This window comes from Balaenoptera ricei, chromosome 5 (genome assembly GCF_028023285.1).
Source record: "Balaenoptera ricei isolate mBalRic1 chromosome 5, mBalRic1.hap2, whole genome shotgun sequence".
In the NCBI taxonomy this organism is placed as follows: Eukaryota; Metazoa; Chordata; class Mammalia; order Artiodactyla; family Balaenopteridae; genus Balaenoptera; species Balaenoptera ricei.
Window position 1 is genome coordinate 49,014,972 of NC_082643.1, and position 12,957 is coordinate 49,027,928.

Here is a 12,957-nt window from a genome sequence, read left to right on the forward strand (position 1 = left end):
GGGTCAAGAAACTGAGATCCTCAGTCCAGAAACCTGCAAGGAACTGGATTCTGCCAAAAAGCCACATGAATCTGGAAGGGGACTTTCCCCAGTCAAGTCTCAGATAAAATCACAGCCCCAGCTGACACCTTGATTGTAGCTTTATGAGACCCTGAAGCAGAGAACCTAGCTTAGCTGTATACATATTCCTGACACACAGAAGCTGAGATAGTAAATGTGTGTTGTTTTAAGCCACTAAATTTGTGATATTATTGTTGTACAGTAATAAATAACTAATAAATAAGTATATACAATGATGATGCTTATACTTTAGAAACACCGATGACAAATTAAAATAAAACCTATAAAATAACCCATGATAAAAGCTGACAGTAGAGTCTTGAAATCTTTGAAGAACTTTTTACTTACCTTTGTGTGAAATTTGTCTGACCTGCCTTACCATAAAGAAGGGAAGGAACTAGAAAAGTAGCAAGATTAGCAGTAGAAATAATATCTCAGTTGAGTGGTACAATCTGGAAGCAGCTCATTGCTGCACAAATGGTTACAGAAACTGGCAGGAAGAAAGAGTTAAGAATTGAGACTTTATTGGATTCTAATGTCACTTTGTCCTCCATTAGGGTGGAAAAAAAGATGCAACTGAATAAAGAAAGGAGAAAAAAGGAATCAAGGTAAAAACTAAGAATTTTCAAAGGATCATGGAGGAGACTCCAAACGTAAACTATACCTTCCTAATCTTTAATCATTAACATTTTAACTCAAATTCAACACATAAAAATATATATATATATATTTTTTAGTTTTACTTTAAACTTATTTTAAATTTATTTTTTATTGAAGGATAGTTGAGTTACAATGTTGTGTTAATTACTGCTCTACAGCAAAGTGACTCAGTTATACATATATATATTCTTTTTCATATTCTTTTCCATTATGGTTTATCACAGGATATTGGATATAGTCCCCTGTGCTGTACAGTAGGACCTTGTTGTTTATCCATTCTATATATACCAGCTTGCATCCGCTAATCCCAAACTTCCAATCCAACCCTCTCCCATCCCCCTCCCTCTTGGCAACCACCAGTCTACTCTCTATGTCCCTGATTCTGTTTCTGTTTCACAGATAGGTTCATTTGTGTCATATTTTAGATTCCACATATAAGTGATATCATATGGTATTTGTCTTTCTCTTTGACTTACTTCACTTAGTATGATAATCTCTAGTTGCATACATACTTCTAATATTCTACAATACCATAACTTAACCTGAAAAAATTTCAATTTTGTACCTAGAAAATGTGATTTGAAGGGTAAGAAATACAATAAGGAACATACCACTAGAGACACACCACTCTCAGTGTGTCTCCAGCAGCTCTTCCCATGATAAGTCAATATGAAAATCTCATTATATGCAGCCATTGTGGAAAACAGTATGGAGGTTCCTCAAAAAACTAAAATTAGAATTACCATATGATCCAGCAATCCCACTCCTGGGCATATATCCAGACAAAACTATAATTCAAAAAAATACATGGGGACTTCCCTGGTGGCACAGTGGTTAAGAATCCGCCTCCGGGCTTCCCTCGTGGCGCAGTGGTTGAGAATCTGCCTGTTAATGCAGGGGACGCAGGTTCGAGCCCTGGTCTGGGAGGATCCCACATGCCGCAGAGCGGCTGGGCCCGTGAGCCACAACTACTGAGCCTGCGCATCTGGAGCCTGTGCTCTGCAACAAGAGAGGCCAAAATAGTGAGAGGCCCGTGCACCGCGATGAAGAGTGGCCCCTGCTCGCCGCAACTAGAGAAAGCCCTTGCACAGAAACGAAGACCCAGCACAGCCAAAAATAAATAAATAAAAAAAAAAAAAAAAAAAAAAGAATCCGCCTCCCAATGCAGGGGACACAGGTTCAAGCCCTGGTCCAGGAAGATCCCACATGCTGCAGAGCAACTAAGCCCATGCACCACAACTACTGAAGCCCGCACACCCTAGAGCCCGTGCTCTGCAACAAGAGAAGCCACCACAGTGAGAAGCCTGCGCACCACAACGAAGACTAGCCCCAGCTCGCCGCAACTAGAGAAAGCCTGCGCACAGCAACGAAGACCCAACGCTGCCAAAAAAAAAAACCAAAAAAAAACCCAAAAAAACAACACAATAATGAGAAATCTGGTGATAACGGGAAGTGGAGATTAATATTTTATATATGATGGTTACAGAAGGCTTCTCTGTTTAAGGTGATATTTGAATAAGAATGTGAGCCAGGCAAATTAGCAAAGAGCATTACAGACAGATGGGACAATGAGTCCAAAGACCTGAGAAAGAAGAACACTTAGTGCATATAAAGAAGGGCAAAGAGGCCACTATGGCTGGAGTAAGGGAAATGAAGGAGAGCTACAGAACCAGCTGTAATATATCAATAATTCATCTATAATAATTATAATCATACCTAATCATCATTGGAGTCTTTCACACATAAATAGTTTTTAAACTAACACATGAGAGAGGGAAATTTAGAAATATTTCAAATTGGTTACACTGCAAAACTTCCCTGTGTTTTAGCATTTTTCTTTATATAATCAAATTGTTTCAATAATGCAAGCAATACTCTGAAGTACAGCATGTCAGTCTATGAGTTAAAAATAATTTACATTAGATTTCAATAATTTTATATCCATTACTCTCAAATATGATACAATACCAACTTCCATACAGAAAGCAGTTTCCTACTCAGTAGATGTGAATACTCTTTGGACAAGTCTGCTGGAATATCCTTTTGACAAGACTCCAACTGGAGCACTGATGTTCAATCCTAAGAACTATGTGTTAAGAGGAACACACAGGAGTGGGTCCAGTTTTCTAATCATATCCCTTACCTGCCAACAACTTAGTATGCTTTAAAAGAATTCAACTATTTCCCATATGCCATAGTACCTACTATGGCTTAATATGCATAATAGAAAACTGATTCCATTAAGTCAAGATATTTTTCATACTAGTATTTTTTGTTTAGTAAATGCTAAAAAATAAGATTAGGAATAAAGAAAATACCAATAAGATATATCTATATTAGATATGAACGAATTTCAGAGGGCATTTGTATTGTGGAGAAAAAAAAGCTAAGTTGACAAGCAAAATGAAGGCCAATTTCTTCCAAGAAATTTTAAAAAGCAAGTTTTAAATGTCTTTTTTTAATGAGGTAAAAAAGAAATACTCAGAAAACAAGCCAAATGTGCACTGGAAAAACAGAGAACTTGCCTATAGTTACGTAAGCAATTAAAATAAAACAAATAAAACTGCAGCATTAAACATGTGGCAAAATGTGCACATTCAATCCAGCCAAGTTGTTTACACCCACTCCCACTAGGAAAACAAAATGTTAGATAAAATGGGAAACTAATGAGCTCAGCTGCAGGGGCTTGTTTGTTTGTTTTTTAATTGCATCCATTTGCTCAAAACGTAATTTCTATTTTACCCTTACGTCTTTCGTTGGATGTAAGGGGAATCAAATGTTCCTAAACAAGATTCTGAATAAGCTCTAAAAATGCATAATACAAGCTTCATTTGTTCTAATGCACATCTGGCATATTCTGTTTTTACATTTTTGACAGGTTAATCATTTGTCTTCATGTTTAAAGAACACAAATGTTTTGCCAGTGCTGTTAAGCAGATCATGTGGGGCTGAAAAGAAGTTAGGGAAGGAGAAACGTCTGCCTGGTTTTCCAAGATGATTTGTTAAGCAAATTGGGGGGGCTGGGCGGGGAGAACATACCTAGGTAACTTGACCATGGTATACACAAGCTATGATTCATTATGAAAGCAGAAACAAAGCCCACTAATAAAAATAAACATTTTCAACAGAAACTTTTCTTATTTGAAATAAAGAAATAAGTTATCTGAAAACCTTTCAGTCCCAAAATTTGCAATGAAAATGGTAATAAAAAACCTCAATGCTAAAGAAAATTGAGGCCAAAAGAGTTATTCAAAGAAGGGATAAAGCAGCAAAGGTGACAAAATTAATTTCTGTGAAAAACCAGTTAACCGTGCAAAGCGAGGAGCGAGCTGAATACAGATATATTCAGTATTCAGTTTCAGTTTTAATTGACTATATTTAATATTGTTTGGCTTTGTTGAGCTTGAATTTAATTAGAAAAAAATATGAGAATTATTTTCAAATTCAACTGCAACTCTGGTTTAATTTTTTAAATAATGTTCAATTTCAGGTCCTACTTAGGAAAGAAGGTAAGTGTGCTTCCATGAAAACAAACACTACTGTATTGGAAATCCCTAATAAAAAGTGTCAAACCTCAGTCCAATATCTCAAAAGGATGTGTTATTCAATGCAGGCTATCAAGAATAAACAAAACACTAGTACAACAAAACTGAAGAGTACATTTGAATTTGCTTACAGCATAGAACATGATCTATAATTCAGATGAGCATTAGTGGCTATCATGTATGAAGAATTTTCGCAGGATTTTTTTTTTAGCTCAACTAGAGTTAAAATTTGAAGACCAATCTACTAAAACGATTTTAAAATACTTGCTCTTTTACATTATAAAATTTTATTTGAAATAACATCTATCTATAGCAGATATCCAGCACCATCTAAAAGAAACAATGTCTGCAAATGAACTTACTTTTCCTCCCAAATCTACTCCCTGTTTCCATTAATGACATGAACTTATTAGGAGAGATCCCAAGGTTTAAATCTCAGCATCATTTGACTCTTCCCTTTCTCTCTCTCAACATGTCCCTTCCTAACTACTTAGTGCAAAGTCCTATTATCTTTGACATCCGTCCTCTTCACACCAGTCTCATTATGAAGACTTTAAACATTACCTTTATTAGTCTCTGGCGATTGCACCTGAACTGGTCTCCCTGACTCTACGTTTGATTCATGCCAATACATCTTACAAACTCTTGCTAAATTAAAGCTCTGAAGAATCCCCCACCTTAAAAACTTCTAAGAGATTCCTGCTGAATACAGAATAAAAGTCCAAATTTATTAGGATCTTATTCAAGATTCTGCTCAGCATGGCATCAATCTACCTGTCCAACATATTCTCTTTCATTTCAAAGTAGGGGTACCATTCACTACAGCCAAAGAGAACTAACTGATATTTCTGGGATGTAGCCTATAATTTCTAACTTACTTCAGTGTCTATGATTAACAGATTCTTTCCACTTAAAATAATATCCCCCTTAATCTGCTCACCAAATTATTCAAGGTACAGTTTAAATGTCACCCCCTTCAGGGTGCCTTCTCTGATTTCCCCACCTATGTATAAATTCCTCCTCTACTGAACACCTACAGCATCTTGTGAATTTATCATATAATACTTCATACTTTATAACAAGGCTATTTATGTAGCACCCTTACTTCTCTTACTAGGTTTCATAAGGTGGAAATATCCACAAGGGAAAAGCTGCTCAAGGGAAATAACTGCAGAACCATACACAGTAAGCATTCATACATATATGTTGAATGCTAACATAAATAAGCATACATGGTATATTGATAAAGAGGTATAAAATAGTATGATGATAACATACCTAGTGGGTAATATGTTCCACTAATTTAAAACTAGAATATGGCCTAAATTTAAAGATCTGGTATTATAAAGTAACTAGGTCTTCAAATTACATTAAATCACCAATATTAGTGCCAAAGGAAAGAAATACTAAATCCATATGTTCCTATATAACACAAAACTCAAACACCAGAACATATTATTTATTCTACACATATATTAGCAATTTTGTTTTCTAACTAAACATATATATTAGAAAGTTGTTGATAGCATATTGAAATAGTAAAAGAATTCTCCCTTACTTCGAGTAAGCTTAGGAAATCTTTTTTTCAGTTTCTTCCTTAATGGATTAAGCTCCGGCATTATTTCTGGAACAGCTACATAAAAGTCTGGTTGAATTTCATCATCCAAAATCTAAAAATCAGGGGGGAAAAGATAACCTTAGATTGTATAAAAAGCTTTATCCTTCTAAAAATAAAGTCTAATGTAGCAATAATTTCCCTTATAATTTAGAAAATAGCTATTAAGCACAATTCTTTAATCACAAGGATCATTTGAACACATTTATCAATTATGAAAACCATCAGAAGCAAAACATTTTCTGATGTTTTCTTTTAAAAATAGCCGCATCCATTAAAAACAAACAAACAAACAAACATTTAATGGGCTTAATTCTTCCATGGCGTTATGTTAGGCAAAATGTTACAAGCTAGAACAGATCACTGATGTGTACACAGCTCATACAGTCTCACAAAGTTGAATTCATATGTCCATCAAAACTGAAGAAATATGTTGAAAATTTTGTAATAGATCACATGTAAAATTAATAACCACTAGCTGCCAAATCACTAGCAACAACACTGCTTTCCTAAATTTGGAGCATCAGGAGAACTGAATCTATAATTATTTTCACAAAGAATTGAAACCAAAATTCTCTTTGCCTCCAAAAAATAAAAGAGGAGTGGAATGGTCAAAGACAAGTTTACTTATAGTTTATTATCCATACTCTATTTCCATTCTAAGAGCAAAGAAAATAATTTCAATTTTTAAAAAGACATTTTAAATTAATTCAGGCAGGCACCCAAAATAATTGTTTTACTCCTACAGTATACTCCATTTAAAAATTCAGTTGATTATAAAATGAAGCAACTTTTTAGAACAATACTGCCTGGGCAACAAATATTTTACCAATGATTTTTTTGCATAAAGTCTTATCACAGTATGTCATTCAAAGCCTTGGTTTGGGGTTACACACTGAACTGTAAAAACCTGGACTCTGGCAAAATTAAGTGTGATTCTGGAATTTTACCTTCCTTTTACTATTTCTTCTTTTTACAAATTCTTTACTCCCTAAACAACATACTGTGCTCCCCTAAACAATAACAACTTACTTTAAAAGAGAACTTAGAACATGCCAAGCATTCTGCTAAGCGTCATACATGGTTTAGTTCATCAAGTCTTTACAATAAATCTACGAAGAAAGTACTGTTGACCACACAATCCAGATAAGGAAATGGAGGGCTTAAGGAGGACGAGTCAACCTGTGCACTTTTAAGAGGCAGACCCAGAACTGAAACACAGGCAGTGTGGTTCCAGAACCAGGGCTCTCATCACTAGAAACATGAAAGCAGAGGCAATTTTGAAATGTCAAAGAACTGAATGTGACATTTCTACTCCAACATCTTGTAATACTGAGTCTAAAACATGTTCCTTTGAATTAAATTTAAAATTATGTTTGAAAGTTATGCTATAGTTAACCTTAAGATCATATCATTGAATAATATAAAACTATATGGATGAAAATCATGCTTTAGACACAAGTAAAAATGAAACTATTTAAAAATCCCTCAGAACCAAGCATACTTGTGATATTTCAGAAGTATTGTAATTAAAGCAAAATGAATTTAGTAAATAAAGTCTTACCTAAGAAATGACTAAAAGTTCAGTAAATTCATCCTACATTTACCTACTATAAGCACTAAGTAAAATAGTATTGATATTTAAACTAATTAAAAAATAGAAGAATGTGTAAAAAAAAAAATTGCAGCCATGATACTATTTACAAAACTGTACTGAATTTACTTCACAACCTGAATACCTTTTGAAAATAAAATGGATGAGTTTTAAAAGATACCAGGGGGTAATCTGCAAGAATATATTCGTTTTGATGCCTTATATAGGTGGCATTTTTCCCTCTAATAATAGATCATCAGTGGGGCACCTAAAGAGAAATTCTGTACCTGTAATATTTTACTTACCAAATAATTTCAAAATGCACCTGGTTTCCTTATTTGGGTTACTTTTTTCAAAATATTTTATTTAATGAACTTAATGATACAGAATACTTTCTGCTCCCATACCATTTCTTTCTTGAGAAGTAACTTCTTACTTAACATTTAAGAAGTGGAGATATCTAACTCCACTGTTGCTATGACAGTTCTATAAGATACTCTTATGTTTGCAGAAGAAAACAGATGGAAGGCAGTACACAAGTTTAATAAGAACAGTTAGTTCTCTGACTCCGGGGTCCAAGCTACACTCTCAAATTCCAAAGAATCTGTGGTATTGTTTATTTTTTAATATTAAAAGAAGTTTAATAATCTTACTAAATTAAAATTTATGATACATCAGAGAGAATTGGGTACCACCCTCTGACTTTGACCTAGAAGCTGTATGAAAGTACAATCTCTTCATATTTTCCATTAGTTCTGCTTCCAAAAATAATTCTCGAGATTCCCCTTAAAAATCCAGAATCCACACCAAATTTAGAGAACTACTGGGGTAGAAAAAAACACGCTGCAAGCACTGTTGTGCTTGGTCCAGTTAATGGTCCAGTTAAAACTTCCCCCAAATCAAAATCTGGATACAGGACAAAAGATAAATTTTCAAATCACTTTCTCCCATTCTAAAAACAAAACAATAAGTATTCCACAGTCTAAAGGATTAAATTTAGAAGAGAAGATTTTAGAGAATGTTAGGGAAATCTTTTGTATTTCAGAAATAACTCCCAAAATTCAACAGATGTGCCTCTTCTCCTCACATCCTTTTTTTTTTTTGGCCGTGTGGGATCTTAGTTCCTTTGTCAGTGAAAGTGAGGAGTCCTAACCACTGGACCACCGGAAAATTCCCCTCCCCACCTCTTTAAAAAAAAAAAAAATGTTATCTTTGTTTCAAATGGGCTCCACAAATTCTTTGTTATTTTCTCAAGGCAGGCTATATAATCATTTTTTTGCCTCCGTGCTAAGCCTACATTACTTGAACTGATGAAGTTGGGGAGGTAAAAGTTAAGAGTAACTAAAAGTACCATATTATAGAGGTCAGATACTATCCTTTGTGATCTACTAAAGCAAATCACACTTTTCACTCCAAGAAAGCAAAACAAATATCTGACCTTCAAAACGTGAATAGAGATATCCATGTGTGCTACCTTTTGTATTTCATCTCAAATCTCACATTCAAAACCAGAAAGAGGCATAGTGCCCTTTCCAGTCTACCCACAGAACTCTCACAAACATATAGGAAGCAAAGAAAAAAAAAATCACAATATAAATCAAGCATAGTTAATATCAGAAAGTCTGGATAGTTTTTTCTTAGCTTGATTTTGAGACTCAAAAGAGTAGGAAAATTTTCCCCTGTTCTGTAAAGCTCTACTAACCATTTATCAAAAGATATGAACAGAGTGGTTATGTTTCACATGTAATAAATCAATAGATGGCAAAGATAACAGAACAATTTCTATAGCTAATGAACATGAAAACAATACTGTACCTTCTGAACCAGATTAGTTCCTCCTGCAAATGCAGCTCCATTTTCTTCTGCTATTTTTATCTCTGATGCATTCTACCAAAACACAATAGTATGAACATCAATCTTTAAGCAAATTCAGTCTGCTTTCAAGTATTTGTCAGAAATAATACCACAGTTCAAAATAAAAACTGTGGTTTTTTTTTTTTACTTTTAATTGAATGTGCATCAATTTTCAACTAGATGCATCAGAGATATTACATCCAGAACAAGTTTAGTTTAGAGGTGATTAAAGTGTTTCTTGACTTAACATATGAGGAAACACATCAAAATGGCATATTAGGAACCCACCAACTGGTCCTTAGTCTCCAATGCTATCAATACATCATCTTCCAAAAGTAAAAGATTAAAATATATTTAGTTTTGCTAATTTAAATGGAGACATTTTATCAAACCAATATACAAGAGTAAAATTTTTTTAATTTAAGAAACGAGAACCAAAATTTAGCCTATTGTCTGAAAATTCAAAAGAAAAATGCACAGTATTAGGGTTTTTTTTTTTCTATATGTTCCATTCATGCCATTTGGTTTTACTGTGAAAATATATCACTCTCTTATTTACTCAAGTTTTGTGGCATTCCAAGAGCTATATTCTCTACTTTCCTAGGAAAAGAGTAAAGAATTTCTTCATTGAAAGTGAGACAGACAGAGAAGAATCAAAACACCTTACAAAACAAATTCATGAACATGTTATAAACAAATGTTTATAATAAAAAAAAAATGACAAAGAGCTGTATTACTACACTTGTTATCACCTTGACTTTCTTGACTTTCCAGACTAGACCGTTTTAAAAGTGTGGTTTCTATGTCTTCACAGCCCACTGTGAATGGGCCCACCACTGCTTTAACGTCAATGTTATTCTTGTTTGAAGAGTTTCAGTAGGAAGCAGCAGCTAGTAGGATAAATTCTATACTTCTCTTCAGTTTCTTGTGAGAAACATAATACGGTAGATGAATAATGATGAAGTTAATGTGGTGGCTTAGCTCTTTCTCAAGCTAATGACATAACCTCAAATAAGTCATCTAATTGCTTTGAGCTTCATGTGGGGAAAATAAGTCTAGAGGAATGCTAAGGTTTCCTCTAACTCTACTCATTCAGTTATTCTAATCATTGGCTAATGTGATATGTAAAAAAAATTAAACGATATGAAAAGTTGACAAAGGTTACTCACCCCTGTAAATACAGCAACTTTACTGATCTCTGAAACAAATGGGTATGGCAAACTAAGAACACTGGCAAATGGCTCCACTTTTTTCTAAATACACAACAATGGAAAAACAATTATGAAAAATTCATTCAGCTTTTCTATATCTGAAATATTCACTGGTTACACTTTAAGGCATAAGAGATTATATTTCTTTTGTAAGAAATCCTAATAAAAATCTAAATCTCTCTCCCCAGCTCCATACTCCCGTGGCACTTGGCTTCTATCTCTACATCATTCATCACAGTCTCTCACATATTAAGAGATGTGTTTGCACAATCCATATCTTCCCCAGCACCTAGTACAATGCTTTCCACATGATGGATGCCAATAAATGTTTGCTACCCTGAATTAAATTCAAAAGAACATGTAATTTTTTTTATACCATCAAGTAGGACATGTATATAGCTATGCATATTGAACAATATCCAGCTGATCTGCTCAGTAGGTCACCCCTAATTTCCATCATTGGCTCTAAACAATCAGGTAAATCAGATGATATTAACTTTAAATTCAAGATAGATTGCCAAACCTGAAAGGCTCTTCTGAGTGGGTCTATTTTGAAATTACCTGGACCACTCACCACTTTCAGATATATTTGGGAAGCCAGTTGGAAAATCCCAAATAAATAATGGCATGCATTTGAGGCGCCCTAATACAGGTGGAGTTTCTACAGGGCCTCAGAACTAATATGTTCAGTCATTGGGTCAAGGACCTGTCTAGGCCTATGGCTCAGATCTCTTAGGGAGACATCACAGGGAAACAAGTTCTAGGCCCATAGTTCTGGTGCAGCCTTAAGGTCTGGAAGAAAGAGTTGCTCCCTAATTAAAACTGATTGAAAGATTATATTTTTAGAAAAGCTTTGCATAGAGATAACCTCCTGAGAATTTCTTTTCAGACAAGAAGGCACAAACTCTTAAGCACACTTTATATCAGACATGCAACTCAGTTTTACCGACTGGCATTCCTTTGCCATTAACATGTCACAACTGACTTCAGTAAATTTTTCAATGGCAAACAATCACAACAATAGCATCCCCTGGGGGAATGCTGGCTTGTTTTACAAGCACTCTATTAATAACAAAAAATGTCTCAGGAAAACAACTGTACCCTTTCAATGTTATTAGTTTACAAGTGGCTTCCATTTATGAAATGAAACCTGTGGTCCTACAAGACTTCGTTATAAACTACATTAATGGTTGACTGAGAAAGTGATTATCTTGGACACTACAACATTTTAAAATAAAAGAACAGTAACACTATGGTATAAAATAAAATTACAACAGGGCTGGTATGAACTATAATAAATAAGAACTAAGAAATGAGACAGACCTTGGTTCAAATCCTAACTCCACCCCCTACTCTGGGACCTTGAGCAAGTTACTTCACTTTCTGTGTCTCAGCTTCCTCTTCTGAGATTATTATAGAATTAAATGAGCAAATGCATGCAAAGCATTTAGCACTGTGGCTGGTACATAGAAAGTTTCCAGTAAATGTTGATCGTTATTATTAAACTCTTACCAAATCCTTCACTAGCATCTCATTTAATCCTCACTATAACCAAATGAACTAATAAGCATTTTATCCCCCTTTATAAAGAGAGGAAAAAACTGAGATTTAGAGAGGTTAAACCAGAAGCTCAAAGAGCAGGTAATTGGTGATGCCAGGATTCTGGCCTGTACTGTAACCCGACTCCAGAGCCTATGCTCTTAAGCACTATGCTGTACTGCCTCCTTCTACATGCTCAATTAATTGTTGTCGCTGAGGCTGTTAAATTGTATTCAAAAATACATACCTTCTAGTCTGACCAAAAAAAGACATTCTCAGAATAAAAATTAAAATATCATCTCCAAAAAAATTAGACTTCTTAAGTGAGAAGCTTATAAAATTTAGAGCTGTAATGGACCTCAAATCTAATCTAGTGTTTTTCCCACTTTCAGAATTTTATAAACAAGTCTTCCATGGAACTGCAATATATAAACAGACAAAGTAGAAAGGTTCTGGCTGAGATGAGAGTAAGGGGCTTGGCACCCCACCCAAACTTAGTCTCAACTTTAGGATTCTAAGGAACACATCTGAAGGCTACTAAGCTAATCCAAAGTCCTCCTTTACAGAGAAGGAACAACATACCCAGGCAGCCTAAGTCATTTTTCAAAGTTACAGCAATAACTCAATTAATTTTAACACTACTTTTGTTGAAATTTATACCAGCGACTTTCAGATGAAGAAGAGATATATGTTCATCAACTCTGCAGAGTACATTCAACATTTTATTTTATATTTGGAAAATTAAGACAAACAAACATATTTTTCAACCTAAAGTTCAGAAAGAGCACAAGATTTTCTAAAAATTATTACAGGAGACAAAAGTCGCTTAAATGAAGAAACAGCAATTCATTCAACCACTGTTCACAAATAAATTTTAAT

At 34.4% G+C, this 12,957-nt stretch overlaps 1 protein-coding gene across 2 annotated transcripts in view; it reads right to left on the minus strand.

The window, feature by feature from the left end:
* Positions 1-12,957, minus strand: part of MRPL1 (mitochondrial ribosomal protein L1) — a 59,851-nt gene that overhangs the window by 25,518 nt on the left and 21,376 nt on the right. For both annotated transcript variants that reach the window (XM_059924015.1, XM_059924014.1), the window contains exons 4-6: positions 10,498-10,581; positions 9,290-9,361; positions 5,824-5,935 (exon numbers count right to left, since the gene is read on the minus strand). In XM_059924015.1, coding sequence (XP_059779998.1) covers positions 5,824-5,935; positions 9,290-9,361; positions 10,498-10,581 — 268 coding nt within the window. The remainder of the gene's footprint in view (positions 1-5,823; positions 5,936-9,289; positions 9,362-10,497; positions 10,582-12,957) is intronic.